The sequence below is a fragment of the Zalophus californianus genome, chromosome X, assembly GCF_009762305.2.
Source record: "Zalophus californianus isolate mZalCal1 chromosome X, mZalCal1.pri.v2, whole genome shotgun sequence".
NCBI classification, from domain to species: domain Eukaryota; kingdom Metazoa; phylum Chordata; class Mammalia; order Carnivora; family Otariidae; genus Zalophus; species Zalophus californianus.
The window spans coordinates 86,494,337-86,514,881 of NC_045612.1; the positions used below are offsets into that span (position 1 = coordinate 86,494,337).

General features: G+C 38.9%; 1 protein-coding gene across 1 annotated transcript in view; it reads right to left on the bottom strand.

Moving 5' to 3' along the window:
* Positions 1-20,545, bottom strand: part of CLCN5 (chloride voltage-gated channel 5) — a 152,447-nt gene that overhangs the window by 34,415 nt on the left and 97,487 nt on the right. Inside the window, exon 4 of the mRNA XM_027608571.2 lies at positions 5,713-5,859. Within this exon, the coding sequence (XP_027464372.1) occupies positions 5,713-5,859 (147 nt within the window). The remainder of the gene's footprint in view (positions 1-5,712; positions 5,860-20,545) is intronic.

Sequence of the window (20,545 nt, forward strand, 5' to 3'; positions counted from 1 at the left end):
ATCACAAGGAGAAAGTTTTTTTTTTCCTTTCGATTCTATCTGTAGGAGATGATGGATGTTAACCTACTGTGGTAATCACTTCACAGTATACATAAATCAAACCATCATGCTGTGAGCCTTAAACTCATACAGCGATGTATATCAATTATTTCGCAATAAAACTGGGGGGGGGGGAGAACACAGGTATGTAACAAAGTTTAAAAACTACGGAAAAAAACACCTGTCAAGGTCATCAAAAACAAAGAAAGTCTAAGAAACCATGGCAGCCAAGAGGAGCCCCAGGTGACATGAAGACTAAATGTCACATGGTATCCTGGAAGGGACACCAGGTAAAAACTAAGTACACATGGATAAAGCATGTTCTCGAAATAAGACAAAAATGTAAATAAATAAGTGGGAAGAGATAAGAAGGCACAGATTCTAAAATCTAACCAGGTATTTTCCTATCAAGTAACCTAAAGGAAGCCCTTAAAGCCTGGATCCATGATAAGAAGCCTCATTTTGAGGGTTCGGCACAGAAAACTGGTATGGTTTATGGCCCCACGGTGCTTTTACTATAGGCCACTTTTTTTTTTTTTTTTTCCCAAGCTCAAAAAGCAGCAGTAACAATCACCGTCCTCCCAGGCTAAGTATTTAGGGGAAGTTTGAGTATTATGAGGGTGATGGATTCTGAAGTCCCTTTCGTTATCATAATAAGGACAAAAAAAAGTTTGTGCCATCCACACTTGAGTCAACTGGAGTGCTGACAAGAGCCCATGAGCTGGGGCCCAAGATGTTTTTCCATTTCTCTCTGGAGGGATACGATAATCTTTCATTGCCGCACAGCAGAACAAACACAACTGTTTCACAGCTTACTTGGTGGATTTCACACTGTGTCATGTGCTTCATTTTCAAAGACATCTTTCCTTCCCTGGGACATCGGGAGGTTATGTTGAGGCCTGCAGGGGCGGTCTGGGCACGTTCTCCCACACGAGGGGGGCTCGGCCGGCTCCCACACTCTGCCTGGGCTCTGAAGTCATCTGTGACTCTTCCAGTTTATTCTCCATATCGAATTAGTCCTATCAATCCCCCTTTTGAAATTTCTCTAGAAGTTATTATTCTTTCCTCTCCGTTCCTGTTGTCTTAATTCAGGCCATTTGATCTTTTACCTAGATTATTGTTTAAAAAAAAAAAACAGTTTAACTGGTCTTCCAGTCTTTGACCCACTCTTCCCCCGAATCCACCCTCCACGCTGCCATAAATTCACAAAAACACCAATCTGATCATATCATTCCTCCGCTTTTAAATCATTTGACGACTCCTTGGTTACAAGATAAGGTCCAGAAGCACAGACTGTCTAGACCTCACCCAGATTTCTAACTGGATCTCCCGCCTTATCCCCTGCTATCTTCCCCTCCTGCTCCAACCATCATCATCTCTACCCCAGGAGCCTCAGACCCCAGATGCACAGGTTCCGTGTTGCCTGAATAGAAAAGGCTCTCTCATGCCGCCGTGCCTTTAGCCACGTGGCTCTCTCTTGCCAGGAAGGTCTCCTCACTCAACAATCTGAGAGGAGTAGCAAGGCACACGAGGTGGAAAGACAAGGAGGTGAGGGAAACAAGGGAATTGATGAGCATTACTAAAACGGCACAGGGCTGGGTTCCTAAGATCTGGGGGCTCCATAAACACTGAATACCCGAATGCGTGAATGACTGAATTGCCAAACATGATGCCCAGGCTGCAGAGGCAGGCAAGTGAGAACGGATGGACTATGAGTACAGCTCTGAATTTCTTCCTACTACTCCAACCCTTTTTTCTATTTCCCTCCCCCTCCCCTTCTGTGAGACCTCCATGTTTATGTTTCTTCTCATTGGCAGACTACTATACCACCACCACAGATGCACTTAACCATGCCATGCATAATTTATTTATTCATTCCTCATAAATCAATCCCTCTAGCCATCTGGAAAACAAGAACCACTTCTACTGCCTTTCAAGCTCCTTTTAACTAATCTTTTTAGTACGTGCTATTGTGCCTGGTACAAAAGGTAGTATTTTATGTACAGCCACACCACCGATATCAAGGACTTTATGACCTTTTTTTCTGTTGTTGCTTTTGTGTACATTAGGAAATCCCAGGTGAAAACATTAAATAAAGTGAGAACAATTAAAAAGCAAAGCAAGAAAATTATATGACTACAGAGTATAGTAAATGGACCAATTTCTGTGTGTAGCTCACAGAAAACAGCTTTGCCGTTTTATGGTCAGACCTTGTAAACCACAAGCAGTAATTCTCCTGTAAAGGCCAAGTGAAAAGTGGCAAAGGACTACTCATGTAAAAACACATTCTACAATCACAAGCAATGTCAAAATCTCGTCTGCCTCAGCTTTTGGGTCTACTAAATAGGAATAATAGATGGATACTCGCCTGCCTCCAAGACCTACTGAGAGCACTGTGAACACAACGAGTACTTTGGTGATAGGGATGTTATGCGATATCACTTTCGATTAGAAGCAATAACGAGAACTAAGCTAAACCACTCTGGATTAGCCAGAGGTTTATTAGAAGTGGCCGGCTTAAGCTTACGGAAACCCTAACTGACCACTTCACTCGAGCCAGTGATGGCTGTAACTGACTCGCGAGGGTTATAACTACACATAAGTGGACAGGATATATAAACACATGTGCCTTTCACAGAAGGAGGCAAATATGAAAAACCATTAAATACCAAACCATGAGTGCCCTTCTTTTATGAACTTTAAATTCAGGGGCTCTCTTCTACCTGTTACTGTCTTGAGGCACCTTTACGAGACAATTTCTTATTATCCTTCTGAACCTGTGGTTTGCATACTGGTATGTTCTTCCCAAGTTGGTCACCTCCTCAGAGAGGCCTTGCCTGACCTTTCGAACTTTCTAACCTTTCTAAAATATCATCCCTTAGTTATCCTCTATTGTCATTCACTTTATTTCCATCTTGGTACTTATTATAATGGGTAAATAACTAAGTAGTTGGTTTGTTTACTCATTGACCCAACTAGATCTAAATTCCAGGTCAACTTGGATCTTACCTACGTTAATCCCACCACTGTATCCCCACGGCCTAGGATAGTGCCTGCTTCGTAGCAGGTATTCAAAAAGTATTCATCGAATGAAAGGGTGAAGGAGTTTGTCCTCACAGTGACAATAAAGTTGATTCAAACTTCTTAGCGTGACATTCAAGGCTCCAATCTATTTATTTGGGCTTATAGCCTGCCTTTTCATACCTCTGTATATTATGCCTGTTGATATCTCTGTAAAAGCTTGCTTTCTGCCTAGAAAGGCCTTCTTCCTACCAAATATCTTTCAAGGCCCTTCTCAAACACACCTTCTCTGTGAAATCTTTTCCAATCCTAGACACACACACACATACAGAATGCTTCCTCTGCTGAGTTCTTATAAGAGTTATAACACTTACAGTATAGGGTTATAACAGAAATAAAATAACAATAATAATGAGAGCTAACATTTTATTGAGCGTTAGCTCGAGGCCGTGTACAATTATAACCACTTTATGTTATTATTTCATTTAATCCTGAAAACCACTCTAAGAGTTAGGTGCTCTCATAAGTACTTAATGTTTGTTTAGCCAGCTAGAATCAACTTCATGAAGGCAGGGAGGGTGCCTTAAAGCCTTGCTAATTCCCAGAACCTAGCAAAGTTTCCACAGTGTCATACGCCTCCAATTCAAATTTGCTAAATAATAAAATTCTGACATAGTTTCTTGTCCTCTGACTTTATGTTGAGAATGGCAATTCCAATCAGTTAAAGAACCAGGCAGTAGTTTTAAGTAATTGTACAAATTTAATATTAAAGTCCTTTCTGACTACAACAAGAAACTCAGAAGTCAGAAAAGAAAAGGGTGATATATCTGGCTATGTAAAAATGTTTAATATTTGTAGATTTTTTTAAAGGAAACAAAAACAAAACAAATGGAAAAAATACACACCAGCTACGTTAGACAAAACATTAAGAGTAATATATGAAGGGCTCCTAGAAAAAGATAAGAAAAGATAATCAGGCCATCAGAAAAACAGGAACATCATATAAACAGGAAACTTCCAGAAAAAGAAATTTAAGTGGTTCGTAAACATATGAAAATACACTCAACTTCATTAATCTAAAAAAGTGAAAATTAAAACAATAATGAAAATTTACTGATTTTATTTATTTTGCCTATCATAGTGTGAAGATGAAAAAATTATAATATTCAGCACCAGCAAGGCTGTGGGGAAATAAGCACTCATACACTCATGCTACAGAAATGTTCTAATATACTAATATTCTAATACAGAATAAATATTCTAATATACTTCTAATATACTACATCTTATATATACAGATGCACACACATACACATACACAAGGTTGTTCATTGCAGCATTGTCTGAAATAGCAAAAGATTGGAAACTGAAATGTACATCAATAGAAATTTGGTTAAATAAGCTATGGTACAGCTATACCATGAACTTATATGCAGTTATTGAAAAGAATGATGTTACTGGATAACCATATAATAGATGGAGGGAATTCTCCTTCTATAAATATATTCCAGGGACTCCTGGGTGGCTCAGTCAGTTAAGTGGCTGCCTTCGGCTCAGGCCCTGCTCCCAGGGTCCTGGGATCAAGCCTGGCATCCGGCTCCCTGCTCAGCAGGGAGTCTGCTTCTCCCTCTCCCCTGCTCAGGCTCTCACGCGTGCTCTCTCTCTCTCTCTCTCTCAAAGAAATAAATAAAATCTTTTAAAAAAATAAACGTATTCCAGATAATAAAAACCCAATTATAAAAAAGGGAGAGGATTTGAACAGACACTTCGTTGAAGGGGATATAAGGTTGGCAAATAAGCACATGAAATGATGCTCAACATCATAAGGCATTAGGGAAATTAAATTAAAACCATGATGAGATAACACTACACACCAATTAGAATGGCTAAAATAAAAATTACTGAAAATATCCAGAGCTGTTGTGGACGGGGAACAAGTGGAACTCTCACTCATGGCTAGGTCAGCTATAAAACGGTACAGCCACCCTGGAAAATGGTTTGGCAGTTTCTTAGGAAGTTCAACATACATTTCCCACATGACCCAGTGATCCCACATCAGGCTCTACTAAGCAAGAAAAAAAGGAATGAACGACTTGAATTAATCTCCAAGGCATTGGCTGAGTGAATGAAGTCAGTCTCAAAGGCGACATACTATATGACTCCATGCATATGACATTCCAGAAAAGAAAAAAATACAGGGACAGAGAATACATCTGTGGCTACCAGGGGTTTGGGGTGGAGGAGGTTTGGCTGCAAAGGGATAGCAAAAGGGAACTCTCTGGGGTATGGAACTGTTCTGTATCCTGTCGGTGGTGGCGGTTACAAAAGTCTCTACATATGTTAAATCTCCAAAGATTGCACCAGAAAAAAAGTGAATTTTACTGTGTGTACATAAAAAATAATTTTTAAAAAGATAAACTGTCATCCACAGTAATGATACCAGGGTGCCTGGGCGGCTCAGTCAGTTAAGCCTTGCCTTCAGCTCAGGTCATGGTCTCAGGGTCTCTGGGCTCCCTGCTCAGCGGGGAGTCTGCTTCTCCCTCTCCCTCTGCCTCTCGCCTCCCCACTCATTCTCTCTCTCCCTCTCTCTAATAAATAAATAAAATCTTTAAAAAAAATAAAAAATAAATTTAAAACAAACAGTAATGATACCTTCTATTTCTCCATCTAAGGGAGGAACATCCTCTCTCATGGAAAAATCCATAGCTGTCCCTGGAATGTCCATCAAGTCTTCATCACTGGAGCTGCTCCGGAAGCTATTGAAACTCCCCTGCTGAAAGCCTCTGTTATCCATAGCCCCTGCGCAGAAAGAAAAACAGGAGGCTTGTTACAACGATCTTCAAGCTCCTTACCACTTATCCTTTTTTACTATGGTAAATACACATAAAATTTACCATTTCAACCATTATAAACTAGACAATTCAGTAGCATTAAGCTCATTTACAATGTTTTGCAATTACCATCGCTCTCCATTTCCAGAAATTTTTCATCCTCCCAAACAGAAACTCTGTACCCAGTAAACATAACTCCCCTACCCCAGCCCCTCGTAACTGCTATTCTCTGCCTCCATGATTTGCCAATTCTGGATATTTCATATAAATATAATCATACAATATGTGACCTTTTGTGTCTGGCTTCTTTCACTTTTCATAATGTTTTCAAGACTCGTCCATGTTCTGGCACGTATCAGTATTTCATTCCATTTTCAGACTGAACAATACCCATTGTATGAATAGACCACATTTTGTTTATCCATTCATCGGCTGATGGACATTTGGGTAGTTTTCACCTTTTGGGTTACTACCAATTCTGTTTTTTATTATTGAAGTATAGTTGGCACACAATGTTATATTAGTTTCCGGATGAACAACACAACGATTCAACAATTCTATACATTACTCAGTGCTCACCACAATAAGTGTAGTCACCATCTGTCACCATATAAAGTTATTACAATATTATTGACTGTATTACCTATGGTGTACTTTCTAACTCTGTGACTTGTTTATTTTATAAATGGAAGTTTGTACCTCTTAAATGCCTCTCACCTATTTTGCCCATCCCCCACCCACCTCCCCTCTGGCAACCACCTGTTCTCTGGATTTAAGTCTGTTTCTTTGTTCATTTTTGTTTTTTAGATTCCACATATAAGACAAATAATATGGCATTTGTCTTTCTCTGTCTGACTTATTTCACTTGGCAGAATACCCTCTAGGTCTGAGTAACATTCCATTGTGTATATATACCACATCTCCTTTCCATTCATCTATCAATGGACACTCGGGTCGCTTCCACATCTTAGCTATTGTAAATAATACTGCAATAAACTCAGGGGTACATATGTCTTTTTCAAATTGGTGTTTTCAAATTTTCTTTAAGTAAATACCCAGTAGTGGAATTACTGGGTCATATGTTATTCCTATATTTATTTTTTTTAAAGACTTTATTTATTTATTTGACAGATAGAGAGCACAGATAGGCAGAGTGGTAGGCAGAGGGAGAAGCAGGCTCTCCACTGAGCAGAGAGCCTGATGTGGGGCTTGATCCCAGGGCCCGGGGATCATGAGCTGAGCTGAAGGCAGATGCTTAACCTACTGAGCCACTCAGGCGCCCCTGTTATTCCTATATTTAATAAAGGAACCCCTATACTGTTTTCCACAGTGGCTGCACCAATTTACATTCTCACCAACAGTGCACAAGGGTTCTCTTCTCTCCACACCCTCACCCACATTTGTTATTTCTTGTCTTTTTGATACTAGCCATTCTGAGTGGGGTGAGGTGAGACCTCATTGTGGTTTTACTTTGCATTTCCCTGATGATTAGTGATGTTGACCATCTTTTCATATGTCTGTTGGCCATCTGTATGTCTTCTTTGGAAAAACGTCTATTCAGGGTTACCACTCATTCTTATGTCTTCTTTCATGCTCCTACTTGGACAATATAGACACGCAAACTACTTAGTATACTCAGTTACCTTTCAGGTGTAATGTGCCTCTACCCTTACCATGTAGTCGACAGCCGTTTTTTGTTTTGTTTTGTTTTTTTGAGAACCATGCAAATGAGCAAACCAAATGAGGACATGTGTACAAAACTCATGGGAATTCATAAGTAATCAACTGAAATAAAACCTAGACATCAGTACTAACAAATGTCCTGGCCATTTAGGAGTAGAGAAACATTATCTCATGGCTCTGACTCTCCCAGAGCTCATAACACAATGCAGATGCTCAGAAATACTGGGAAAAAGAGGCATGCTATGCTGTTTAATGTTTTTCTCTGCTCAAGAATTTAGTATTAAAGATGAAACATTCCCTATATCCCAAGTGTGAATCTTCAGATTATAAATTTTACCCCCAAAAAATCTTAGTATATTGATTTTTAAAAATAGCATTATAGTCAACTTTACTTCACCTAGTCCTGTCCCTTCACCTTTTTTAAATGAAATCTTGATCCAAAATCATAGTCAGCATAGTTCTTTTGGGTTTGGCAAATAATATTCCTTTTGAAGTATTCCAATTCTTTTAAGAAGCTTCTTACTTTTTTTAGGTTACCAGAAGTATATACGATGAATGTGGAAAAATCAGATAGGATAAATTAAGCCATAGAGCTGGAAAATTGGACTAACAGATAACTATTTTAAACACTAAGCATAAAGGACAAATAACCAACATTTACCAGGTACTTACCAATTTTTAGGCACTGGGCTATGTGCTTAAACTGAATTCTTTTCCCACTCCTAGTGCAGATGAGGAAACTCATGAAGCTCAGAGAGGCGAAGTATTTGCCCAGTTAATATTTCATAAAAAGTCAAGCTCTAAATCATGTGTTCGATTTCATAAGAACTCACTTGTAATAGAGACCAGCCTGACTGAAGTGTGAGTGACATTCATGAACCACCTATTACATACAAATCATCGTGGGACAGTGGGACAGATACAAAAATGAGGCTGGGTAGGCCAGATGAGATGAAGATTGAGAGTCAAAGATTTGAGAGTCATCAACGTCAAGGTGATGGTTGAAACCAAGAGAACAGATATCCCAAGGGAAATCTGCCATTCACTTATGGATAAGAACAAATATAAAGAAAAGAAATGCATTCCCAGCACCCTCCCTTAATATGCACAAATAGCTTGAACTCTGTGCAGACATGAACAAGAAGTTCCCCCAGGAACATTACCATGCTTACACGGTCACATATGGTCAGGTAGGGAAGGTAGGGTCATTTATCCAAAGGTACTAATAATGTACAAAATTACTGATCAGAAAACCATTTCCTCAGCTACAAGAACTCTAACCTCGCTTTGTGGATCAAGCAGGTCCTAGGATACTAAGAATCCATGCTCTGTGGTCTTAGCTGAGCTCCTCCGCGGCTACTCACCAAACCTTCATCCTTGCTGGACTCTTTCCCCTGCTCTACTACTTCCTTCACTCACCTTCTCCGAGCACCTCCCACAACAAACGTGCTTACACAGAATGCCCCGTCTCAGTTGCTACTTCTAGGGAAACTGACCTGCCACAGGTCCTTAGCAGTTCTTTCCCATTACTAACAACACGGAGGAAATCCTGAATTTCTCTGTCTTCCCTCATGCCATACAGGAAGAAGTGTTTTTACTTTCTATTTAAGAAAAAAAAAGGGGGAAGTAGGGATGCCTAGGTGGCTCAGTCGGTTAAGCGTCAGCCTTCAGCTCAGGTCATGATCCCAGGGTCCTGGGATCGAGTCCCGCATCGGGCTCCCTGCTCAGCGGGGAGCCTGCTTCTCCCTCTGCCTGCTACTCCCCCTGCTTGTGCTCTCTCTCCCCCCTCTGTCTCTCTGACAAATAAATAAATAAAATCTTTAAAAAAAAAAAAAAGAAAAAGAAGAAAGGAAAAAAAAGGGCCCCTCTGCTTTGTTCTGGATCTGAGATCACAGATCCTTCTCCACCTTAATCTGATTTATTTCATTTGATCCTGTAAAGAAACCTACTATCCCTAGCTCTCATCTCTACCTTGAGCTCTAGTCCTGAATTCCCAAGAACTCTACCTGACACTTTTATTGCTACCTCAAACTCAACAGGATGAAAATGAAAAATACAGCAGAAATAACATCAACTTAAACACAAGCCATAAAATGCAAAGAAGACATGTTCCCTGCCCTCACCCTCACCCTCCACATCATCCTTCCTTTTTAAATGCAGTTGGCATCAGAGTCAATATTTGTAGTTAATATTTGTCTAACTCTGGATTTACTACATTCACGAAACCTACAAAAAGCACTTTATCTCAAGAGTAGGTATTCCAGGTTTCTAGAAACCTTCGCTAAAAACAAACATCGTTTTAGCTGATGAGAAGAACTCAGGCTAAAAGGGTAGCACAACTCAACAGGTTTTCTTTCCGTTTATATTTATCAAATGCCCATGAATCCCATAGAGTGACTAGCACTGAAAAAAAAAAAAAAGGCAAGACAATTTGCAAAATAACGCAGAATCCTTTTCATCTCTCTCCACTGGTTGCAGGTTTCATTCAGGAAATGATGTAAAATACACAGTGCCAGCAACTTTACATTAACCACACAAATCATAGGAAGAAAAAGTATGGGGCGTCCAAAAATAATTTATGTCTGGCTTTGGAATATGTCCTGTGGTCATATTTTCAGATGGGTGTACCTATTGTTCTGGGAATTCATTAAAACAAAATAATGACACTACAGGATGAGGACTCACAAAGGAGAAGCTGGAAAACTTTTCAGTTTCCCCACAGGGACCTTACAAACTCCTTCCTGTAACCCACTGACATAGAACAATCCAGCTAAATTGAGCTGCCTCATTCTAAACATTTCCTGGAGCAGCTATCTGGTTCACTGTTTAGGTTATAAAGTGCTTCCTTAATAAATACATAGAAATAAGGGGTCAACAAAAGTAATTTAGAAGTAGCAAGTAAATAGAGCAAAACAGGTGCTATAAATAGGAGTTCGACAAAGGAAATAAACACAATTGGTAAAATGCAAGAGTGATATTTGCCTATGGATAATCCATTCCAGTACAGCCGGTGGTTTTACTCTGCAGATACACAAAAGTTCAAGAGAAAAAGTTAAAGCAGCAGAATAATGAGAAAATAAAGTTCCTTACAGCTGAGATTTGAACCCACATGCAGTTAAAACTCCGAGCCCAGGGCTCTTTCCACAAGAGTTTGCAGCTTCACCATGACATGTAGGTCCAGAGAATGGCACATCTGGAATAAATCAAACTTCTACATGGCCACAAACCTGAAATCAGCCAGAATTTAGGGTAGGAGAGGAACAAAGTAAGGGGATTTGATATATCATCCCAACGAGTGGATTACATACATATAGGGCTTGTCATTTAATGGAGGGCCAAGGAGGAGGGCAATCAGGGGGCAATGTTGGGTTGTTATCTGTGTTCCACAGCTGACTTTTTCAGCCTAATGGCAGTAGTGCCTTCTGTCACTCTCTTGCTTAGAATCATAAGCTGGTTCCCCAATGCCTATAGGGTCAGGTTTACATTTCTTTGCATGGCGTTCAGGGCCCTATCAAATCTAGAGCCCATCCACCCAGCTAGACTTCTCTTTGGCCACAAATTTTTATACTCCTTATAAGCCGCCTACTTTTACACCTCCACGCCTTCGCTCAGGCCAGATACTCTCTCTGAAATCCCATCCAGGCCCCCATCCTCTTTTCCGCCTGATGAAATCCCATTCAATCCATCTAAGAGCAAGCTCAAACAAGCTTTTCCCTCAACACCTCCTTTGTTCAGACATCTATGTTGATTGCGTAATCTCTTCCACTTAAGTCTTGTGATTACACCATGTTCGCCTCATTTCTGTTGTCACAGCAACTCTAGTGTTGTTCCAGGGTAGGTGTTCAATAAATTCTTACTGAGGAGGATTCCAGTTGGGGAAGAAGAGTTAACAACTAATCAACATATTTATATGGCTGACACTCAATAAATCTATTCCTTGCACCGTGACAGCAGGGAACTGAGGACACACAAAAAAAATATTTGCTACCTTGTCACTACTCGCAAGGAATTTTGATCTAGTTGGGGAGAAAACTTTCATATGATACGATTACACAACAGCTAAGTGCTAAACCGTTAGAATAAAAGTGCAACTGGCATTCAGAAAATGGAGAGGAGACTGTAAGCCAGAGAAGGCTTCCTGGAGGAGAGAGGGTATTCCAGGCCCCGGGGTGGGGAGTGGGAGGGGAGAATGGCCAAAGGCTTGAGATGAGAATGAGGCCAGCATTTGTGCTTTGACTACAGGGCAGGAGGGTAGGTGTTTGTAAGCAAATGGATGGAGACAGATGTGAAGGACCTGGGAAGCCCATGGAGTCATTGTGGTTTTTGAGGAAGAACGTGATCAAAAAAAAAAACAAACATGATTTTAAGAGGTAAGTGCGGCAGCAGTGGGCTGGAAGAGACAGGAGTAAAGGGCAACAGTAAGGCAGTTTGCTACTTCCTGTTTAAATGTGGGGCATTGGCGCGCCTGGGTGGCTCAGTCGTTAAGCGTCTGCCTTCGGCTCAGGTCATGATCCCAGGGTCCTGGGATCGAGCCCCGCATCGGGCTCCATGCTCTGCAGGAAGCCTGCTTCTCCCCCTCTCCCACTCTCCCTGCTTGTGTTCCCTCTCTCACTGTGTCTCTGTCAAACAAATAAATAAAATCTTTAAAAAAAATAAATGTGGGGGATTTGGGAAGGAGGAGGGGTGCATATTCCCAAAGGCTATACTGAAATAGCCAGGTGCGTGTGGCGGGGGAGGGTGCTAGTTTTGGTATACCTTCCTGACATCTTGTTTTACTAGTGACACTGACATCTGTTGGTTCAAATAAATTAACACTTCCATCTCAACTAGCCCATTTGGTAAAAACAGATGTATAAACCAATGGGTGGGCTGATACACATGGCCCTTCAATGAAAATATAAAAATATATCACACATTCCCATGCTAAGAAGCCCAAAGAAGTAATACACTTTTCTATTTCTTATTTTTGCTCCACAAAAATAGCCGTTGACCTGCACATGGCATTCTGTGTAAGTAATACTATGCCAGATGCTGCAAAAGCGGAAGAGAATGCAAGAGGAAGAAAAGCTTGAGAGAGGCATTATAGAATCTACCAAGATACAAGTATTATCATATCATTAAAAATAAAACATTAAGACAATCCTAAGTATAACACTAAAGGTGATACAAACTGACACACACATGAGAAAATCAGTTTTTGTCTACCCACTGTACTTTGAGTTACCTGAGGACGAGGTAACTTAAATCTTTGTTCCCAAATGCCAGACACAGAGAGCTCAGTAAACCATCTAGTTTACAGTCCAATTCCAGTTTTAGTTACTTTATTTTGAGAAGCAGAAATGAAATGCAAACCTTGCAGTGTAGTAGATGACATGGAAGGTACTTATTTCAGAGGTTTGGGCCGATCCTTAACCCAAGGCACCTTCTCTGTCAAAATTGTGGGTAAAGGGGCGCCTGGGTGGCTCAGTCGTTAAGCATCTGCCTTCGCTCAGGTCATGATCCCGGGGTCCTGGGATCGAGCCCCACATCGGGCTCCCTGCTCAGCGGGGAGTCTGCTTCTCCCTCTCCTCCCAGTTCCTGCTCTCTCTCCCTCTCTCCCTCTGACAAATAAATAAATAAAATCTTTAAAAAAAAATTGTGGGTAAAAAACCCCATGAGGAAATAATAGCACTGCTTCTCACCACGTAGTCTTCATCTGGGAGTCATCCTCACAGCTAAGTACGGACTATGAGAAATGACAGGACTCAAAGCAGGCAGCTTCAGGGCAGCAGCTCTCAAATTTTTTGGTCTCAGGATCCCTTCAGTCTTCAAAATTATTGAGGAGCGTAAAGAGCTTTTATGTATATGGGTTCTATCTATAACTATTTACTTTATTAGAAAGTAAAACCGAGGAATGTTAAAAATAAATACTTATTAACATATTTAAATATAATAATACTCCAATCACTATACATCAACATTCTGCAGGAGTGAGGGAGGTCTATATTTTACAAAACAAAATTAGTGAGAGGCACTGGGGCACCTGGGTGGCTCAGTCGTTAAGCGTCTGCCTTCGGCTCAGGTCACGGTCCCAGGGTCCTGGGATCGAGCCCCACGTCCGGCTCCCTGCTCTGCAGGAAGCCTGCTTCTCCCTCTCCCACTCCCCCTGCTTGTGTTCCCTCTCTTGCTGTGTCTCTCTCTATATATCAAAAAATAAATAAAATCTTTAAAAAAAAATGTTTTTAATGTCTGCCTTAATAGAGGACAGCTGGATCCTGCTTCACATATTCCATTAACCATCAGAGCAATGACATCATCACCTGTCACATAGCCTCTAGAAAACTCCACTGTATAGTCATGATAAAATGAAAGTCAAAGGGGCACCTGGGTGGCTCAGTCGGTTAAGCATCTGCCTTTGGCTCAGGTCACATGATCCCAGGGTCCCAGGATCAAATCCCCTATGGGGCTCCCTATTCGGTGGGGAGTCTGCTTCTCCCTCTCCCTCTGCCCTCCCCCTCACTCGCTCACTCTCTCCCCCCCAAATAAATAAAATCTTAAAAAAATGAAAGTGAAAAAGGCAAATAATATTTTAATATTAATATGAAAGTAGTGTTTGAACTTGCAGACCCCTCAAAAGAGTCTCAGGAAGCCCCGGCCACTCTTTGAGAATTGCTGAACTAGAGACAGAACACTGAACAGAGAAACTGTATCTGGGCCACACCTATGCCCCGTGAGACAGAGGAAGGGGACAAGCCAGTCAGGAGAGACTACAGTGGCTGCTGTGAAAGTGAAACAAGTGACAAACTAATATTTTCGATAATTTTTTTTCCAAAGGAGTAATAGCCATGATATATAAAAAGATATTTTGAACCATTAAAATTGGATCCCAACAGATGAACAGCAAGAAGACATTAGTAGATAATTTATTAAAGAAAAGGAAAAGGGGGGCTTTAAAAATTCAGAGAAACTAAAACTAAAACAATCATGTGCTATCTTCCCTTGGTAGATCAGCTTTTCTATGGTTTTATCTCAGAGACTCTTCGCATGTGAGAACACCGTTATAAAACCTTTCAAGAGAGAAATGAACAAGATGGCTAGAGAAGCACCATGTGGTTCAAGGACAAGGGTCTGTCATGCCTGCAAAGACAGTGCTCAAAATTTATAGATCACTTTCACTTTGGAATATACGAATAAAACTCCTAAATAAACTTTAACAAACTGAATATAGCATCACATTTGCAAGAGTTGCATGCTATAAATAATGAGAGTTTATTCCAAGACCATAAGACTGGTATTGCAAGGCAAACTATCAACATACTTTATCAGATTAACCGACAAAATTTTAAAAGCCATAATTATTTTAACAGATGTCAAGAATGGATTTTTTTAAATTTACATTTATTCCGGATTAAAATTTTTAAAATATTCCGAGTGGAGGATTTCTTTCCTGACATGATATAGAATATTTAAATTAAAACCAAGCTGCAAAATAGCATTCTCTTTAATATGGGAAGGCAATGATGTCTCCCCACTGTTGCCAATTATATTAATATGGTACAAGAAAAACTTTAAGGGGGGAAGAATGTACATAGGCAAAGAAGAAATATGATATTCTGATGTTTAGATTACATATCTATATGACTCTAAGAATATTAACTAAAATAACTAAAGATAATACATGAATTCAGAAATTATAAGGTAAATAAGCAAGAAACAACTACATTCCTATGTACTATCCTAGAACTAGAAAATACAATTATTTAGGATAGAGACATAAACTCAAAATACAATATTACTTTAAAATTTATAAAAGTCAAATAGTAGGGGGAAAAAGGAAGACATAATTCAAAAGATTTATCATGCTCTTGGATGTAAAGTCTGAATATAGCAAGAATGAACAGATACTAATTTAAATTGTACTACATCTATATATTAATCTAAAGTCCCCATGGCATCTTTTATACAACTTAAAAGATTGATAGTGAAATTCATTTAAAAGAGTAAGTAGGCAAGGATACTAGTGGATGTATTATCTTTTTAAAAATTCAATTTATTTAAACTAAAAACAAAAACATTTTGCCCATGTCTATCACCCCCACCCCCCATTTCTAAAAGCCACCAATCTATTCTATGTGTCTATAAACTTAGTTTCTTCTTTTTAGATAGCACATATAAGAGAGATCACATGGCATCTGTCTTTCTCTGACTTATTTTACTAAGCATAATGCCCTCAAGGTCCATCTATGTCATTGCAAATAGCAAGATCTCATTCTTTTTGATGGCTAAGTAATTGTCCATCATGCGTGTGAGCGTGTGTGTGTGTATGTGTTTCTTTCCCGACATGGATTCTTTATTCATCCATTGGTGAGTACTTGGATTGTTTTCATATCTTGGCTACTGCAAATAATACTGTGATGAACATGGGGGTGCACATGTATTTTGAAATTAATGTGTTTGTTTTCTTTGGGTAAATACCCACTAGTGGAATTACTGGATCATATGGTAGTTCTAATTTTTTGAGAAGCCTCCATACTGTTTTCCATACTGGCTGCACCAATTTATATTCCCACCAACAAATGTGCACAGATTCCCTTTTCTCCATATCCTGGCCAACCTTCTTTCTTATTTTTAGTCTTTTTTATAATAGCCCTGCTAAAAGGTGTGAAGTGATTGCATTTCCCTGATGATTAATGATGTTGAGCACCTTTTCATGCACTGTTGACCATCTGTATGTCTTCTTTAGAAAAATGTCTATTCAGACCTTCTGCCTATTTTTTTAATTTTGTTATTGAGTTTTAGAAGTTCTATTGGATGGATATTAGCCCCTTAATGGATATGAGTCTCAAATATTTTCTCCCATTCAGTAAGCTGTCTTTTCATTTTGTTGATGGTTTCCTTTGCTGTGCAGAAAGAAGCTTTTTAGTTTGATGTAGTCCCACTTGTTTATTTCTGCTTATGTTGCTTTTGTTTTTGGTGTCAGTTTAACCAAACATCACCAATACCTATGGGAAGGAGCTTACTGCCTATGTTTTCCTCTAAGATTTCATGGTTTCAGGTCTTACATTCAAATCTTTAACCATTTTGAGTTAATTTCTGTGCCCGGTGTTAAGGCAGTGGTTCAGTTTCATTCTTTTGCATGTAGCTATCCAATTTTCCCAACACCATTTATTAAAGAGTCTGTCCTTTCCCCACTGTATATTCTTGCCTCCTTTGCTGTAAATTAATTGACCATATATGTTTAGGTTTAATTCTGGGTTTTCTATTTTATTCCACTGATCTATATGTCTGTTTTATGCCAGTGTTTTAATTACTATATCTTTGTAATATAGTTTTAATCAGGGAGGAAGATACCTCCAGTTTTGTTCGTCTTTCTCAAGATTGTTTTGGCTATTGGGGGTCTTTTATGGTTCCATACAAATTTTAGGATTGTTTGTTCTATTTCTGTGAAAATACCATTGGAATTTTGATAGGGATTGCACTGAATCTGTATGTTTTGTGTAATATGGACATGTTAACAATATTAATTCCTCCAACCCATGGGCATGGAATATCTTTCCATTTATTTGTGTCTTCTTTGAGCTCTTTCATTAATGTCTTGTTGGTTTCAATATACAGGTCTTTCACCTACTTGGTTAAATTTATTCCTAGGTATTTTATTCTTTTTGATGCAATTGATTGTTTTCTTAATTTCTCTTTCTGATACTTTATTATTAGTATATAAAATGCAACAGATTTTTGCATGATGATTTTATATTCTGCAACTTTAAAGAATTCATTTATTAGTTCTAACAGTTTGGTGGAGCCTTTAGAGATATATATCTCAACAGTTTTTATAGAGAGATAAAATATTGACCAAACGGTCTTTCCTTTTCTCTTAGATACCTTTTATTTCTTTTCTTGCCTAATTGGTCTGACTAGGACGTCCAAACTATGTTGAATAAAAGTGGTGAGAGTGGGCATCTTTGTCTTGTCCCTGGTATTAGATGAAAAGCTTTCAGCTTTTCAACACTGAGTATGACGTTAGCTGTGGGCTTCTCATATATGGCCTTTATTATGTTTAGGTATGTTCCCTCCCTCTATATTCACTTTGTTGAGAGTATTAGTCATAAATGAATGTTGAGTTTTGTCAAATGCTTTTTTCTGCATCTACTGAGATGATATGATTTTTATCCTTCATTTTGTTAATGAGGTGTATCACACTGACTGATTTGCAGATGTTGAACCATCCTTGCATCCCTGGAATAAGTCCCACTTGATCGTGGTATATGAACGTTTTAATGTATTGCTGAATTTGGTTTACTAATACTTTGTTGAGGATTTTTACATCTATTTTCATCAGAGATATGGGCCTGTAATCTTTTCTAGTGTAATTTTCTCATCCTTGCCTGGTTTTGGTATCAGGGTAATGCTGGCCTCATAAAATGAATTTGGAAGAGTTCCCTCCTCTTCTAGTTTTTTGGGAAGAGTTTTTGGGAAGGATTACTATTAATTCTCCTTTGAATGTTTGCTAGAATTCACCAGTGGAGCCATCTGATCCCAGACTTTTGTTTGTTGGGAGGTGTTTGATTACTGATTCAATCTCCTTACTAGTAATTGGTCTGTTCAGGATTTTCTATTTCATCTTGATTCAGTCTTGGTAGGTTATATGCCTATAGGAGTTTATCCATTTCTTCCAGGTTGTCCAATTTGTTAATGTATATTTGCTCATAGGGGCGCCTGGGTGTCTCAGTTGGTTAAGCGCTGCCTTCAGCTCAGGTCATGATCCCAGGGTCCTGGGATCAAGCCCCACATCAGGCTCCCTGCTCAGTGGGAAGTCTGCTTCTCCCTCTCCCTCTGCTGCTCCCCCTTGCTTATACTCTCTTGCTCACACTGTCTTTCAAATAAATAAATCTTTTTAAAAAAATGTATATTTGTTCATAGTAGTCTTTTATGATCCTTTCTCTGTGGTATCAGTTGTAACAACTCCCCTTTCATTTCTGATTTTATTTATTTGAGTCCTTTTTTTTTTGGTGAGTCTAGCTAAATGTCTGTCAATTTTGTTAACCCTTTCAAAGAATCAAATTGTAGTTTCATTGATCTTTTCTACTATATTTTTCTATTTCTTTTATTCCTGCTCTGATCTCTGTTATTTACTTCCTCCAACTAACTTTCAGCTTTCTTTCTTCTTCAGGTGTAAAGTTCAGTTGTTTACTCAAGACTTTTCTTGTTTCTTTAGATAAGCATCTATCACTATGAACTTCCCTATTAGAAATGCTTTTGTGGCATCCCATAAATTATGGTATGTTACATTTCTCTTTTCATTTGTTTCAAAGTGGTTTAAATTCTCTTTCGATTTCTTCACTGACCCACTGATTGGTCAGTAGCATGTTATTTAAACTCCACATATTTATGAATTTTCCATTTTCTTAAATGTAAATATGGCAAACATCCTGTCAGATTTTAATCATCTATAAAGAAACAATCATTAAAATTTTGTGACATTGGAATAACAATAGAGATTCTAGCAATGGATACAAATTACTATAAGAATTTAAGTGTTAATAAATCAGAATCAACACAAATGTAAGAATTGCTTTTTGGCAAACAGTTGAGAGATCCCCAGATATCAAAATGGAAAACAATATAAAATTACAGTATATACAACACTGCAATAAATTCCAGATAAGGTTTTTAAGCTGATTTTTATTTTTTTTAGTTTTTATTTTAATTCCAGTTAACACACAGTGTTAGATTCAGGTGTACGATATAGTGATTCAACAATTCCATACATCACCCAATGCTCATCACAAGTGCACTCCTTAATCCCCATCACCTATTTAACCCATCCCCCCATCACGCTCCCCTCTTGTAACCATAAGTCTCTATAGTTAAAAGTCTGTTTCTTGGTTTGCCTCTCTCTTTTTCACTTTGCTCTTTTGTTTTTTTAAATTCCACATATGAGTGAAATCATATGGTATTTGTCTTTCTCTGACTTATTTCACTCAGTATTATACTCTCTAGCTCCATCCATGTCACTGCAAATGGCAAGATTTCATTCCTTTTATGAATAATATTACATTGTGTATATATACACTTCTTTATCCATTCATCAGTTGATGGACACTTGGGCTGCTTCCATATCTTGGCTATTGTGAATAATGCTGCTATAAGCATCAGGGTGCATGTATCCCTTTGAATTAGTGTTTTTGTACTTTTGGGGTAAATACCAAGTAGTGCAATTACCAGATAGTAGGGTAGTTCTATTTTTAAATTTTGAGGAACCTCCATACTGTTTTCCACAGTGGCTGCACCAGATGCCACTCCTACCAACAGTGTACAAGGGTTCCTTTTTCTCCACATCCTCCCCAATACCTGTTGTTTCCTGTGTTGTTGATTTTAGCCAGTTTGACAGGTGTGAGGTGATATCTCATTGTAGTTTTGATTTGCATTTCCCCACTGATAAGTGATGTTGAGCATCTTTTCATGTGTCTATTGGCCATCTGGATGTCTTCTTTGGAGAACAGTCTGTTCAGGTCTCTGCCCATTTTTTTTAAAAGATTTTGTTTATTTGAGAGAGAGAGACAGAGAGTGCACGGAGTGGGGGAAGGGGCAGAGGGAGAGGGACAAGCAGACTTCCTGCTGAGCAGGGAGCCCAACACAGGGCTCAATCCCAGGACCCCAAGATCATGACCTCAGCCAAAGTCAGATGCTTAACCAACTGAGCCACCCAGGTGTCCCATATTCTGCCCATTTTTTAGTTATTTGTTTTTTGGGTGTTATGTCAATTCTTTATACATCTTGAATAGAAACCCTTTATCAGATATATCATTTGCAAATATCTTCTCCCATTCTGTAGGTTGCCTTTTAGTTTTATTGATGATTTCCTTTGCTCTGCAGAAGCTCTTTATTTTGATGTAGTCCTAATGTTTACTTTTGCTTTTGTTTCCCTTGACTTAGGAGGCATAGCTAGAAAAAAGTTGCTATGGCCAATGTCAAAGATGTTACTGCCTATG